At 37.0% G+C, this 15,343-nt stretch overlaps 1 protein-coding gene across 4 annotated transcripts in view; it reads left to right on the forward strand.

Annotated features, from left to right (window-relative positions):
* The window catches only part of tmem63c (transmembrane protein 63C), an 81,492-nt gene extending 66,670 nt beyond the window's left edge, over positions 1-14,822 (forward strand). For all 4 annotated transcript variants that reach the window (XM_067455049.1, XM_067455048.1, XM_067455050.1 and 1 more), the window contains 7 exons: positions 449-514; positions 609-771; positions 4,138-4,243; positions 4,931-5,098; positions 7,690-7,805; positions 10,022-10,096; positions 10,323-14,822. In XM_067455049.1, the coding sequence (XP_067311150.1) occupies positions 449-514; positions 609-771; positions 4,138-4,243; positions 4,931-5,098; positions 7,690-7,805; positions 10,022-10,096; positions 10,323-10,547 (919 nt within the window). In that variant the 3' untranslated portion in view covers positions 10,548-14,822. The remainder of the gene's footprint in view (positions 1-448; positions 515-608; positions 772-4,137; positions 4,244-4,930; positions 5,099-7,689; positions 7,806-10,021; positions 10,097-10,322) is intronic.
* The last annotated feature ends 521 nt before the right edge of the window (positions 14,823-15,343 follow it).

Here is a 15,343-nt window from a genome sequence, read left to right on the forward strand (position 1 = left end):
ACTTGCATAGGAGATTCATATATTGTAAATAAAGTGGTAAATAATGTTTTTTTTTGTTTTGTTTTTTGCGAAAACAAAGCACTCCCATCGCGTCATATAACTGAGTTTAAACCACTGACATCACATGGATTATTACAATGATGTCTTAACTGCCTTTCTTGACATTTTTAATTTTATTGCTCTCAGATTTCATCAAAAAGATAAATGAAAGTCGTACGGGTTTAGAACGGAGTGAGGGTGAGTAATTAGCGCCAGAATTTAAATTTTTGGGTGAACTATCCCTTTAATGTGATAAATTACACCTGTGGTTACTCTACTAGGACACTATAAGGGTAAACTGATGCCATACATCCACTTAAAATCAGTTTTAGACCAGAGGTTGAGACTTTTACTGTTTAAAGTGTCCAAATAATGCTAAGTATTGTATATTCTCTTGTCTGCTCGCCAGCTTGGATTTGTTCTTCAGGTGGCTTTTTGACATCCACTTCCTGGATGAAACAGATGTAAAGTTCCAGTAAGTTCTCACTGTTCCCTAAATCTACATCTCTTGGTTAATTTATTTCGAACATGCATCATTTTTTGAGACACACTTTATTTTGTCCACTTAGGTGTGTGTTTTTGCCTGATAACGGAGCTTTTTTTGTGAACTACGTGATCACGTCTAGTCTGATCGGAACGGCCATGGAGCTTCTGCGTATTCCTGCTCTACTGGTGTACTCGCTTCGCCTTTGCTTTGCCAAGTCTAAAGCTGAGCGCATCCACGTTAAAAGAGTGAGTGAATGTGTACAGAGAGTGAGCTGTGTTGGAAATGCTCGACAAGGCTGCATTTTTTTTCTTGTTGCAAAAATACAGTAAAAACTATAGTTGACTTGATAATACAGACAAATATGCCTTACACAGCTGAACGGTGAAATAACATTTAATAAACACCAGGAACCCTACAAAGATACATACTAGCATGAAACGTTAACACAAAGCAAAGAACAGACAAAGACTTCTGCATAATAAAAGTTCTCAATGCTGTTGCAAATGAAATATAATGTGGATAACATTGAATAAATATATTTTTGCCAGGTTAGATACTGATTATTATTCACTCACATCCCTTTATATAAACCTATTCTTAACCATCAGACTCACACATCCGTCATATCTGCAGTTTTTCACTTTATGTGAACACTTTATTAGTTTTTGTAGTTCTACACAAATCCTCGTCCAACTCACAATTGGTTGTGGGCAATATTAACCATCAGAATGTGCACGGATCTTCACTTCAGATTCGATAATAGTAAACGGAAATAGTAGACCATCCGGGTATCTTTGGGATACTCATTTCAACATACTACGATTTGGGACGTGCTAATTCTATTTTCGAATACTATTTAGGACAGATAGCATGCGAATCGAGACGCACCGTTAGGATTTAAATCCACTAATCATTGAAACAATGAATAACTATGGCAATTAAGGAAACTAAACACACAGAAACTGAACACAGGCAAAACAAGACAAAACAACCTCGAAATAAAATCCAGGAACACAGAAACACCGGGAATCGTGCTGACAATAATATATTGAAGACTATTTTCTATTTTAATATATTTTAACATAATTTATTCCTGTGATGGAGAAGCTGAATTTTCAGCAGGCATTACTTCAGTATTAAGTATTGCATGATCCTTCAAAAATGGTAATATGCTGTTTATCGATTTAATAGGCTTATTATCAACATTGAAAACTGTTGTGGAGGCCTACATGTGTTGCGTGATGTATTTTTTTTTTCCAGGATTCTTTAATGTTTAAAAGAACAACATGTAAAAGTCTTGACTGTCACCTTTAATTTAATGCATTCTTGCTAAATAAAAGTATTGATGATAGTGTGTTTATACATAAAATACATTTATAAATTAAACTTATACTGATAGTAATTATCTAGAGCAGTGGTTTTCAAACTTTATGATGCCAAGGACCCCCAAATATGATGAACTTTTAAGAGGGACCCCCTTCCTAAAATTAATCTATTTTTATTTAGGCCTATGAAAAACAAAAAACAAACAAACATTGAAACTGTTAGATAAATTGTGTGACATTATATAAAAAAAATATTGTCCAAACTTAATAAATTGGCTATAGCCTACTTAATGTTAGATGTAAAAACCTAAAGAAAATGTTTCAGTTAAAAATTAGGGCTGTGCGATATTGAAGAAAAATGCGATATGAAATATCTTGTTAAATAATGCGATGTTCGATATGCGATACAATATTCCTATTAGTGTGTAAAATCTATTTAAATCATTTATTTTTTTAAATATTAAAAACTGAGAATGATACCATTCATGTGCTACACATTCTTTCTGGGAAAAGAAAACATCGTTACAACTTCTGAAAGTGACCAGCAGCATTTTTGCAAAAATGTATGTCATAAATCTGACAATATAATTTTAACATCAATGTAAACAAACAAAAAATTAATGGCAATATATAAATATTAAAAAATCTTTGCTTGACTTGGTAATACATAGTTATATCAACCTAAAACTTAACATCAAGAACATCCAGGTTAACAAAGACTCCTGAACTAGGGATGGATTATTTTTGTTATTTTAATTTATCTTTGTTTAAAACATTTACATTTACATTTTACATTTAATCATTTAGCAGACGCTTTTATCCAAAGCGACTTACAAAAAAGGGGAGAGTAATAGAAGCAACGAAACAGACAAGGCCAACAGGTTGTAAGAGCTGTAAGAAATCTCAATTAATTAGCACAATACACAACAATTATTTTTATTTTTATTTTTTTTTAATTTTTTTTTAAGACATCTACAACAAAAACTCACGTACGCAAAATGCCGAATACTGGATTTTGATAGCTATGATAGCTTAAAAAAAGAAAGAAAATAAAACAGTAGTCTTTACATTAATTAAGATACACTGATACATAATAAAGCTACAAAGGATATTCAGCCAAGAGCACTGAGTAATATTCTCTTTTTGTTTGACAGACAGCGGCAGGTTTACTGTATTAGTCGCCTGTCACTTTAAGAGCTAATGCACAGATCCTATTGACATGCATTTGGTTGATATCGTTCACTTAAAGCGTAATCGACTGTTTACGTGAATACTTAAGACAGCCATTTTGACATAACTGTGTGTGTATTTTCACAATGTTGAAGTAGCCTATTAAAATGTTTCAGATATTGCTTGCCGTTGCGATATGGATATTGCGATATATACATTTGCGATATTTCGATAATTTCGATATATTGCATAGCCCTATTAAAAATCATTTGTAAAAGCATCTTTCACAATAAATGCCTTACAACCCCAGTGAGCAAGATAAAGGGGACTCAATAGAAAGATACAAAGCAGACATACATATATTGTAATAATTGTAGCCAGTGTTGGCTAAATCTGGTGCATTTTTACATATTTTATGTATTATTTATGTGTACTGATTAAATAAATTTATATATGTAAAGTAGCCTATGTATATGGCAAGAAAGGAGAGAAACATTTCAAATGAAAATGTTTGGTTGACTTTATCCATTTTTGCTTTGTCTTTTTATTCTCTGAAATTTTCTGGGGACCCCAGGGAACCTTCTGGAGGACCCCTGGGGATCCCCGGACCCCTGTTTGAATACCCCTAGCCTCTAATGGAAAAGTTCACCTATAAAATAATATCTCTTAGATCATTTATTCACATTCATGTTGTTCCAATCGCATTCACTGTTATTTTTATTGTGGCACACTAACGCTGCATTGACAGAGGCAGCGTCTGAAGTTTGGTGCTGACGATGCCGCCGTCATAGTGACAACGGGCAAATATATTACTTTTCCAGTGTTGCATGAATGCAATTGGCTGGCGTTTGCACTAGGGCATTACTTTTCCAGTGTTGCATGGCTGTGACGCGACGCAACAGAACCCACAATTTGGTCCAGCAATGCGTGACGTCACCTATTCAAAGTAAATGAGAAGCTTTGACGCCGACGCCCCCCATGTGAATGCAACGTAAAGGAGAATCTAAAGAATCTTTTGCATACAACAGCTGTTCTTAGTGATTGTTAATCACCAAAACATATACATTAAATGTCATTAAATACACTAACAAACTATTTCTCCATTCTCACCCTCAGAGTCAGGCCTATGAGTTTCAGTTCGGCCTTGAGTATGCCTGGACCATGTGCATATTTTCAGTCAGTATGACCTACAGCATCACCTGCCCCATCATTGTACCTTTTGGTGAGTGCGTAATTTGAGGGGTTTTATTTTTCAACAAACAAACTTTTCTTTTAGGACTTTTTGTTCCCCTCCCTAATTCCACTTTCCTCCCAATTTGCACTCCACTCCATTTGTCTATCGTCTCCACTGCACCATTTTGTGTCATATTTTTTTCTTCCTTTCATTTTGTCTGTTCCTTTTTACCCACAGCTCTCTTTTTTCTTTCCATCACTCTTCATTTCCACCTCTGTGCATGTTCTAATACCTCGTTCCCGTCCTCAGTCAGTGTGTGGGCGTCTGAGCCGTATCTCCAACAGTATCTCAGTATCGCGGTGTGACATGGCCGCTAGGTGCGAACCCGCTGTAGCCTTCCAGACGCTCCGGCCCGTCTAGCCGAGATCCAGACGCCCACTCCACGCCTGTTCTGTCACCAATACACACCATGACTGTTTATTTACTATACGCTGACATCCATCATCATGATTTTTCACTTACTTCTGAATTCATTTGGCAACTTGCACACACATGTGGTCTATGTAGACAGGTAAATAGATAAATATTATGTGCAGTAGCATAAAGGAAAACTTCATACGAGACAACTTAACCTACAAAGCATAGCTGCTGGATAACCTGAAAGTCGCTTTTATGACTAGTTAATTTTGATAGATAAAAGCTTATTTGATAACTCCAGCTCTATTCTTTTTGCAGGGTTGTTTTACCTTGTGCTGAAGCATATGATAGATCGGTATAATATCTACTATGCCTATATACCCACAAAGCTCAGCCAGCGGATCCATTCAGCCGCCATCAGTCAAGTGGTGGTGGCGCCCATTCTCTGCATGTTCTGGTTGCTGTTCTTCTCTGTGCTCAGACTGGGTAGGTTCACACAAAAACTCAGAACTCAGATTTATGCAAGTGGATATTGAATCTAACAAAATTAAGTTCTTAATATTTTTACAAAACAGCTATCAAAATGTGAAAGCTGTTCTTTTCTGTAAAACTGTATATAGTCTGGGTATAACCAAGAACACTGGGTATTTGGAAGAAAAGTCAGAAGTAGTATTACATATCTTAACTATGTACAATGACTGTGACAAAATGTCTTGTTGCTCACTAGCTTGCATTGACGTAACTTTCCCGATTCCAACTTTTCAATTGACGGTGCATTGACGTAACTTTCCCGACGGAACACGCTCCCCCCTCAGCCGGATTGAGTGGCAAAACAGCTGCTGCATGACTGGATTTAATAGGGAGAAACTGCGAGTAAAACAAACGATTATCAGTTTAAACTAAAGACGCCATAGTGTTCCTGTCATTTATATGTGAAACACTGTGAAAATACAGTGCCTTGCGAAAGTATTCGGCCCCCATTCTAACACCTGGATATGTTTATTTTTGAACCATTCCATTGTAGATTTTGCTTTATGTTTTGGATCATTGTCTTGTTGGAGGGTCCCAGTCTCAGGTCTTTTGCAGACTCCATCAGGTTTTCTTCCAGAATGGTCCTGTATTTGGCTCCATCCATCTTCCCATCAATTTTAACCATCTTCCCTGTCCCTGCTGAAGAAAAGCAGGCCCAAACCATGATGCTGCCGCCACCATGTTTGACAGTGGGGATGGTGTGTTCAGGGTGATGAGCTGTGTTGCTTTTACGCCAAACATAACGTTTTGCATTGTTGCCAAAAAGTTCAATTTTGGTTTCATCTGACCATCTTCTTCCACATGTTTGGTGTGTCTCCCAGGTGGCTTGTGGCAAACTTTAAACAACACTTTTTTTATGGATATCTTTAAGAAATGGATTTCTTCTTGCCACTCTTCCAAAAAAGCCAGATCTGTGCAGTATACGACTGATTGTTGTCCTATGGACAGAGTCTCCCACCTCAGCTGTAGATCTCTGCAGTTCATCCAGAGTGATCATGGGCCTCTTGGCTGCATTTCTGATCAGTCTTCTCCTTGTATGAGCTGAAAGTTTAGAAGGACGGCCAGGTCTTGGTAGATTTGCAGTGGTCAGATACTCCTTCCATTTCAATTTAATCGCTTGCACAGTGCTTCTTGGGATGTTTAAAGCTTTGGAAATCTTTTTGTATCCAAATCCGGCTTTAAACTTCTCCACAACAGTATCTTGGACCTGCCTGGTGTGTTTCTTTGTTCTTCATGATGTTCTCTGCGCTTTAAACGGACCTCTGAGACTATCACAGTGCAGGTGCATTTATACAGAGACTTGATTACACACAGGTGGACTCTATTTATCATCATTAGTCATTTATGTCAACATTGGATCATTCAGAGATCCTCACTGAACTTCTGGAGAGAGTTTGCTGCACTGAAAGTAAAGGGGCCGAATAATTTTGCACGCCCAATTTTTCTGTTTTTTTTTTTTTTTTAAAGTATGAAATATATAATAAATTTCGTTCCACTTCATGATTGTGTCCCACTTGTCGTTGATTCTTCACAAAAAATTACAGTTTTATATCTTTATGTTTGAAGCCTGAAATGTGTCAAAAGGTCGCAAAGTTCAAGGGGGCCGAATACTTTCGCAAGGCACTGTACCTCTTGATTTCTTGTCAAATCTCGCAAAGCTCTTTCCCGTTTTATATGTGTTTTGTGTGTTTTTCGCAGCATTCACACTTTAAACCACTCGGACTGACGGTGATCTCACGTGCATACCCTCTATTTCTGCGGCATTGAAACTCGGTTGCCCCACCCACAGCGTAATCTCATTGGTCCACAATGTTCCACAGACATTTTTACTAAACTAAATACATTATAATTAGCTGCGATTGTGCCACATTGCATTAACATAATAATAGCATTAAAGTTTTTTTTTTTTAAATAGCACCAAACCACATTAAAAAAACAATAATGTCAAATAAAATCAAAAAAAGTATTGCTAGAATAACTGTGACTTGAAATGAAAACCTGAATCGTCTGACATTAGGATGTGTTCAAGTTTCACTGCAGAACACGTGTTCACTTTGAGTCAAGAGCAGACACTCCAAGACCTAGACCAACACCAGACCCCATAAGACCCCAAGACTAGACCACTCAAGGCTTAGATCCAGACCAAGATCTCGGCCCCAATACTCAGACCGAGAACCAAACTGGTCATTTTAATGAACTGTAATGGAGAAAATGTGGAATTTATTGCAGCAAATGCTGAGCCACTTTGACAGCAGCTAATTAGAGTATGACAATCTTTGCAAATTCTTCATAATGGTTAAGGTACTTTGCTGATCTTTTTTTGTGTGTGTGTGTGGAAATTGCAGTCGGGACTATGGTCTTGTCTAAGGATATAATAATTTACATTTCCAGAACCAGACCCAAACCCAAACCATGAGACTATTAATGAGACCCAGACCATGTTTACTGTATGCGGTTTTAAGAGATCTTAAGACCAAAACCACAAAAGCATGTCTCCAACTCTGTTCCATATTAAAGCATTACCTCATGTTTTATCTCTTGCGCAGGTCCAGTGCAGCCCATCACTCTGTTCACCTTCGTAACTCTCCTGTGCAGTATTGTCTTCTCCTGCTTTGGCTTTTGTCTAAAAAAACTACGACCTGACAGATCAACAAGCTATCAGGTCAGCCATGTAAACCTTGATCTTGATGTTTGGTAGAGACATTTTGTATGGTGAATATGCTTGTAAAATTTTAACATTCATGAATTATGAGTGAACATCAAGGTTATGTGTTTTTCTGAAAACCAGTGCCAATTCAGCCAAAATCATCATAAAAAAAAGACAACTAATGCATTTGGACAACCAAGCTCAATTTCCCCCACAATTTTTATGACTTAAATGCAAAAACTGTAAAGTATTTTTATGGTGAAATATGACCCTGGCATATCTTTACAACATTAGTGGAAGTTAACGAGGGCTTTGTCCAAAAATGCCTCCAAAAATAATACAAATTGCCAGCAAAATTAAAAATATGGAGGCAAAAAATGTCCTTTAAAGAGCTCTTGTTTTTTATATTTATATCATATGATATAGTTAAGAAATATCACGCAGGCAGAGTGTTTTTCCTCTGATTTTTTTATACGACGATTAAATAAACAGGAAGTTAATATTAAGTGACTTACATATTAGACACAATATTAAGGATATTGTCTGTTTGAAAATTGTTCCAAATACAGCCACAGCATAAGCGTGTGCATTTCCAAGCAGCACAAAGTGGTATTTCCTTATTCAAGAGTCAATTGATTGAATGATTCAATAACTCAATGTTACATGCTTATTCCTAAATTATCTTAAGTTTAGATAAATGTATCTTTTACTCCTGAAAAGCTAATTTAATGAGGCACATTTTATTCAGGGTCATGGGTTTGAGTCCCAGAAAACATGCCCCAGGGAGTGCATAAACAAAAAATTATAAATGGATTATACCTTGAATGCAATATAATTTTGTGTTTGCAGTTGCCCCAGCCATGTCTCAGCCGTGATTGCTCGCTCATGTACATACACTATATGGATGAAAATATAGAGAAATACCTCTTAATAATTGAATTCAATTCAAATAAGTGTTCCAATCAGACCGATTGCCACAGTAGTATAAAATCAAGCACCTACACTGTAAAAAAAAAATTCATGCCCCATTTGAAACTTTTATAGTGACTAATCACATCTAAATACATTTTTCAGTTGGGCAAATTGAATTTCTGTGAATTGATGCATATTAATTCACAGAAATGTAATTTGGCCAACTCTGGCTTTGTGAAAAAAATGGCTGTTCTTAAGATTTCAGTGAAGGGTGGTACTGTGATAGGATGCCACCGTTGCAGTAAGTCAGTTCGTGAAATTTCATCCCTTCCAGGTATACCAAGGTCAACTGCAAGTGGTATTATTGAAAAGTGGAAGCGTTTAAGTACAGCAGCAAATGTACATTTGTAACGTCCACATCAACGTTTGCCAACTCTGCTGATTTCATAGCTGAAGAGTTCAAACCTTCCTTTGGCATTAATATCAGCACAAAAACTGTGTTTTGGGAGCTGTGTGGAATGGGTTTTCATGACTGAACTGCATGCAGGCCTCACACCACCAAGTACAATGCCAAGCTTTGGATGGAGTGGTATAAAGCACATGGCCACTGGACTTTGGAGCTGTGGAAATGTGTTATGTGGAGGGACGAATCACACTTCTCTGTTTGGCAGTCTGATGGGCGAGTCTAGGTGTGGCAGATGCCAGGAGAATATTACCTGCCTAAAGGCATTGTGCCAACTGTAAAGTTTGGGGGAGGAAGAATAATGATATGAGATTGTTTTTCAGGGGTTGGACTTGGCCCCTTACTTCCAGTGAAAGGAAATCTTAATGCTTCAGCAAATCAAGACATTTTGGACCATGTTTCCAACTTTTTGGAAACAGTTTGGGGAAGACCCTTTTCTATTCCAGAAACATCCATAAAGATGGTGTGGAAGAAATTGACCGGCTTCAACCCCATCGAACACATTTGGGATGATCTGGAATAGAAATTGCAAACCAGGTCCTCTCGTCACTGCCTGACCTTACAAATGCTCTACTGGATAACTGGCAAAAATTCCCACAGAAACACTCCAAAATCTTCCTCCCTAGATGTTATAGTTGCAAAAATAAGATCAACTCCTAATTAAAATCTATGTATTTAGAATGGGATGTCATTACATTCCCTGTTGGTGTAATGGTCACGTGTCCCAATATTTTCGTCTCTATAGTCTCTACTGAGAGTTGTGGTTGGAAAACAATAATGTTTTTGATTTTGACTGCTTTTAGGAGAATAATGTCATCAAGCAGTAAAACATGATTTCAATTCTGCTTTGTTTCAGATGTCCGATCAGACGACAGAAGGAGGCTTCAGTGATGCAGAGAGAAGCACTGTTTCCACCACAACCACAGCTAATGTACCTGCTTATCCCGTCACAGCTTATTTAATTCACCACACTGTCATTTCAAGTCCCTCTTATGAAATTAATTTCTCTCTCACCTCTCATCTCCTCTAAGGCTTCCACTCACTGTGTCAAAGGCACTTCACATGTAGCATGTTGCATAAACAAAAAAAAGAAGCTCTTAAAATAATGACACTCTTTTGCTTTCCACCTACTCACCTCTCATTCTTTCCCTCCTCAGCTTTTTATAGCCTCCGTCCTGCTGGAGCCAGAGCTGGGCCTTACTCCCATGCCCTCTCCGGCCCACCAGAGCTATGGCACCATGGGGAACAGCCAGAGTTCAGTGCGTGATGCTGAGGAAGTGGAGGAGAAGGATCTGGAGGAAACTTTGGAGACTGAACTCAAGGATGACCCAGATCTCAGTTGCCCTAGCCCACTCATGGACAGTCCTGTGGGTTTCCAGTGACCAACCTGCCCAACGTTCCCACTCCCTAACTAACGCTCAAGCCCCATGCCTCATCTTAGCTAGTTGCTGATACAGAGGCACTATGCTGCAGAAATTTTCCTCTAAAACCTCCATTTACATGTAAAAGACAACAAATTGCGTCCGTCCAAGCAAACTGCTTGAAAAGCTTGTTGGGAATTCACTGACATGGCGGTTTTAGTTCTAAGTACTTTGATGAGCTTTCAAAGAAATATCTGAAGTGGATAAAAGCAAAGATCTGTCAAAAAACAAGACCAGTCCACTTCTCTTGCTTGGACTATGCTTTCTACTTTCTGCTATATTTTTCTTTTCTCTCTAATGATGGTAATGGGTGTCTGGCGGTTTGGTTGACTGAAGCTTGGAACATTGTATTTTTTGATGTACTTTTTTTATGCATAGTCACATCGTAGAGCTTTAAAGAGTTTAGGCAATGCTCCAGACCTGCAAATTTAATTACCGTAATACTCATTTTGCTGTTGTTGCAGTCTGTGCTTATTATTGTTATTTTTATTCAATACTTGTATTTTAGCAATGCTACGTAATTGTGCAACATTATGCTGAGAGGCTGTTTTCATGTGTTTACTATTAGTAAATTATTATTATTACTGTTATTAACACCCTCAACCTTTTTTTGCAGTGTGGGCCAGAGTCAATCGCTTTCAGCTATTGTTTGTTTTTCAGTGACAATAGCAGTTGTGTTGTACATACTGCAGTCAACTGGCACTACAGTAGATTTCAAAGTCAATGAGGCACTTGTCGCATAATTTCTTTTTCAGTCAGTAATGTGGTCTATGGAGGAGATGTGAGAGGACATTCGAAAGTTAAGCTTTTTACTAAATAATATACAGTCTAATTTAGCAGACTCCAAAACCAACTTAATGAACTAAAAAACTTTGATTCTCAATTTCTACAGTAATGCACTTATAATGAAAGTCTATAGACCATTACAGAGGGTTTAAAGATCTGTGAAGCTTAAAAATCACTTGATATTAGAGCTCCAGACAAAAAATAAGTCTGAATTGTCTTTTTTGTAGTTTTTGTGACTGACAACAGAATCGCTAGATAAAGATGATTTAGTGGCTAATTAAGCTATAGTCACTATTGCATGTGAGGAAGATAGTGTAACGATTTAAGTTATAATCCGATTTTTTATTATAGGCCGAGTTGTATAGTACAAATTTGTTTCAGTTGTTGTCACTCTATGTTTGTGCCATTAAAACTAAAGTTTTGTAAGCATACTAAAAAGTGACTCATAGATGGTGGCAATGTTCTCCACAATCAACTTGGGCTCAATGATTTTGGAAAATGCAGCCCAGAACAGTTTCCTGACCGAGTCTGATTCAAACAGCTAAATAACGATCGATTTTGTGGCTTTTTCGTGATCTTTTTAACAGAAAGAACCGGTTCACAAGAGTCATTTTACCGCGAATCAGACATCACGCACGCTCTATTGAGTCACGTGCACAAAACATTTGCGCGCATTCCATGATGTCTGACAATCCGCATTTGAGAGAGAAAAAAATCGTTAACGACTTGGTTTTAAATTATAATTGTGCTTTTTATTCACAGTCTGGAGCCCTAAATTGTGTTATTTGAGCCGTACGTTCGTTTACATGGTCATGACAGTTGAACAATTTGCTTAAACAAGGTAAGCTATTTTGTCTCTAGTTTCATGATAACATTTTGTGGATATAACGTTACATTCAAAACCGTGTGTATTTTAACATGTATTCTGATGCAATGCTTGTACCACAGTCTTTTATAGTAAGTGCATTGCTGTAAACACATTTTGCTGTTTTTGCAAACCATTTTTGTTTTTGTTTTGAGAACTTAAGGGGATAGTGTAGCCAAAAATAAAAATTATGTCTGAATGAAAATTCTGAAAATGATTTACTCACGCTCATGTTGTTTTAAACCTGTACAAGTTTCTTTAATCAGCTGAACACAAACGATATTTAATTTTATGGAAGTCACAGTTTGGTTTCAAACATTCTTCAAAATATCATCTTTTTTATATGTTCATACAGGTTTAGAACATAACAAAATTTGAATTTTAGGGTGACCTATCCATTTACCAGGCATTGAAATCAGAACATTCCTTTAAAGATAATCAAATCCATTGAATATTTTCAGGGTAAAACAATGTATTTGTTTAGTGTTCAATGGCACATTGGTTGATCCTGCTACACAAATTCTAGTCTCCAACTGCATGTTCTTTTACTCTGTCACATGCTCAAACCAACCTGCAGCTCTCTTTATATCTGTCAAGTGTTGCTCTGGCTTCTGTAACACTTTAATTTTCTTAGTAAATTTTGTATTCTTGGTCTTTGCTGCTAGTGGTTCTAGGACTGGAAGGGAAGGGGTGGGTGGAGTGTTTTCTTGCCAAGCTGAATGTAAATGAGTTGTGATTTGTACCGTGCTCTCTTGCTGTGCCTTGAAGAAACAGATCTTACGAAGAAAAAAACATGTTATGTCTGACAATCCAGCATGACCTGCAATATGCTGCATGGATTAAAGAGCAAGATAAAACAAAGGAGCTGAATTCTAAAGAATGAATCAATCGAGAGATTCCAAACATGTTTGAAACTGACTTAGCCCTGAAACATACTCTTTGCAAGTATGCCAATGGTTCTTCCTAAGTCGATTTTGATTTCTGAAATGTGTCAGACTACTACTGATAACGATGCTACAATCCATATCATTGTTAGCGTTCTAAATACCTCTATAATGAACAATGTTGTAAAACATTTTTTGGTGCAAAAATGTTGCATTTGTGCCCAAGCAGCAGTTTGAAGAGGATATTGTTGAGCAAGTTTAAGGGTTACCCAAAAATCCATTCCTCAAGTCATCCTAGGTATTATTCTTTCAGACAAATACAATCAGAATTCTATAAAAAACTTTATAATGGCAGTGAATAGAAACCAAAAATTAGAAAAGTGCATCCATCCATTATAAAAGTAATCCACAAGACTCCAGGGGGGTTAATAAATGCAGTTCAAAACATTAATGCTACATGTGACATCTTCCGTTATGTCAGTTAGGCATTTTCCGTAAGTTGAATGCGGAAGTCGCATGGCGGAAGCTAAATATTTTACTTCATAAAAGTTTTAAATATGGATATTTTTCTTACACATAAGCATCACTTTGCTTCAGAAGGCCTGTATTAGCCCCCCAGAACCTTATAAGTACTTTTATAAATGGTTGGATGCACTTTTTTGGGCTTCAAATTTTGGGTTGCCATTCACTGCCGTTATAAAGCTGGGAAGAGACTGGGCATTTATTAATGTAACTTCGATTGAATTCAACTGAATGAAAAATGTCATAAGATGGCTTGAGGATGAGTAAATCATGGGCTAATTTTCATTTTTGGGTGAACTATCCCTGTATTGTAAGTGGTTTACATGTCCAATGCTAGCCAGCTAAGCATATTCAATAGGGCAAATGCACTGAACAAATATTTGTGTCTGCCTACTTGTGTAAAAGTATGTTTCTGGCCATACTGTTTAACAGCCAATTAAAATAATAGCATCCCAAATCGCATCGAATTCATACCAATTTAAATTGGTATCGTATATAACAGTCTATAAAAACAGGTAAATTCACACAAACATGTACAAAACACTCTTACGCCATGTCTCAAATAGCTAGGTACCTGAAAAACTGCTCTTATGAGATACTTCTTTAAATATTTGTTTCGTTTGTTTCGCAAGCTGTTGATATGCACTGTGTGTTTTCATTATTCAGTGTTAGGGGCCGTTTACACGACACCTCAATTGCGTTTGGCCGTTCATTTACACAGCAACTTTTGGACCTTTGGTGGCCTGAAAACGCACATTTTTGAAAATGGGTTTCAAAGTGCAGATAAAAACGATACCGTTATCGTATCCGTCTATACCAAAAAAAGTGAATTTGTGAAAACAGTGATGTCACGCGCATGCGTATTACATGTTCAGTCTATAGGCGCGGAGTGTTTCTTTACAAAGTGACCGCCAAACTACTGCCCTGGCAGCAGAATAGTTGTAATAGTTGTTTTTGCAGATCCGTGTGAATGGGGATTGCATTATCGTCTGTTCGCGATACATTTTTTTCAGTTTTTTGGACTTTGTTGTCGTGTAAACGTACCCTCAGTTTACGGAATGTGGCTTGAGCTGCCATTGTCATGTGACGGGGCGCTTATGACAAAGTAAATTGCTGTACTTTGTTATATTGCAGCAGCACAGCTTTTAAAGGTATAAAACAAAATTTGCAACAAATCAATGCTGTCGAGTTGTGTCTTTATTTTGTTTATGTATATATATATATTTTAAACAATTCCTAACCAAAGGCCCTGATATATACTTAAAGCAAAATCGAAGAACTGGTGTGATGCCATTTAGAGCAAAATTAGACCAAAACGAAGTTTGTTTGGAGAGCTTGTGAAACAGCTTGCTGGTAAAAAAAAAACTTCGAACTACCAGCTACATGATGATTACATAATAGGTTAGTGTGTTCTGCGCTCAGCCTTCAGTAATGTGGAAATCTTCCTTCATATCTTCTGTTAAGTTTGTTGAAATAAGACACAAGTGAAAACATACGGATACTGGAGAGCTGATTTATAGTAGGAATTGAAGTTGCAATTTAAATTTAAAAGTGACACTGGCATTGTTTTTCATGTTTAATATTGTAAAGCTTGCTTTAAAGAAATATATTGTATAAAGTGCTGTATAAATAAATATGGTGTGACTTCATTGCAGAGCTATTGGCATTGAGTGCCAAATTGCAGAGCTAGTGCAAACATA

This window comes from Pseudorasbora parva, chromosome 10, assembly GCF_024679245.1.
Source record: "Pseudorasbora parva isolate DD20220531a chromosome 10, ASM2467924v1, whole genome shotgun sequence".
NCBI lineage: Eukaryota > Metazoa > Chordata > Actinopteri > Cypriniformes > Gobionidae > Pseudorasbora > Pseudorasbora parva.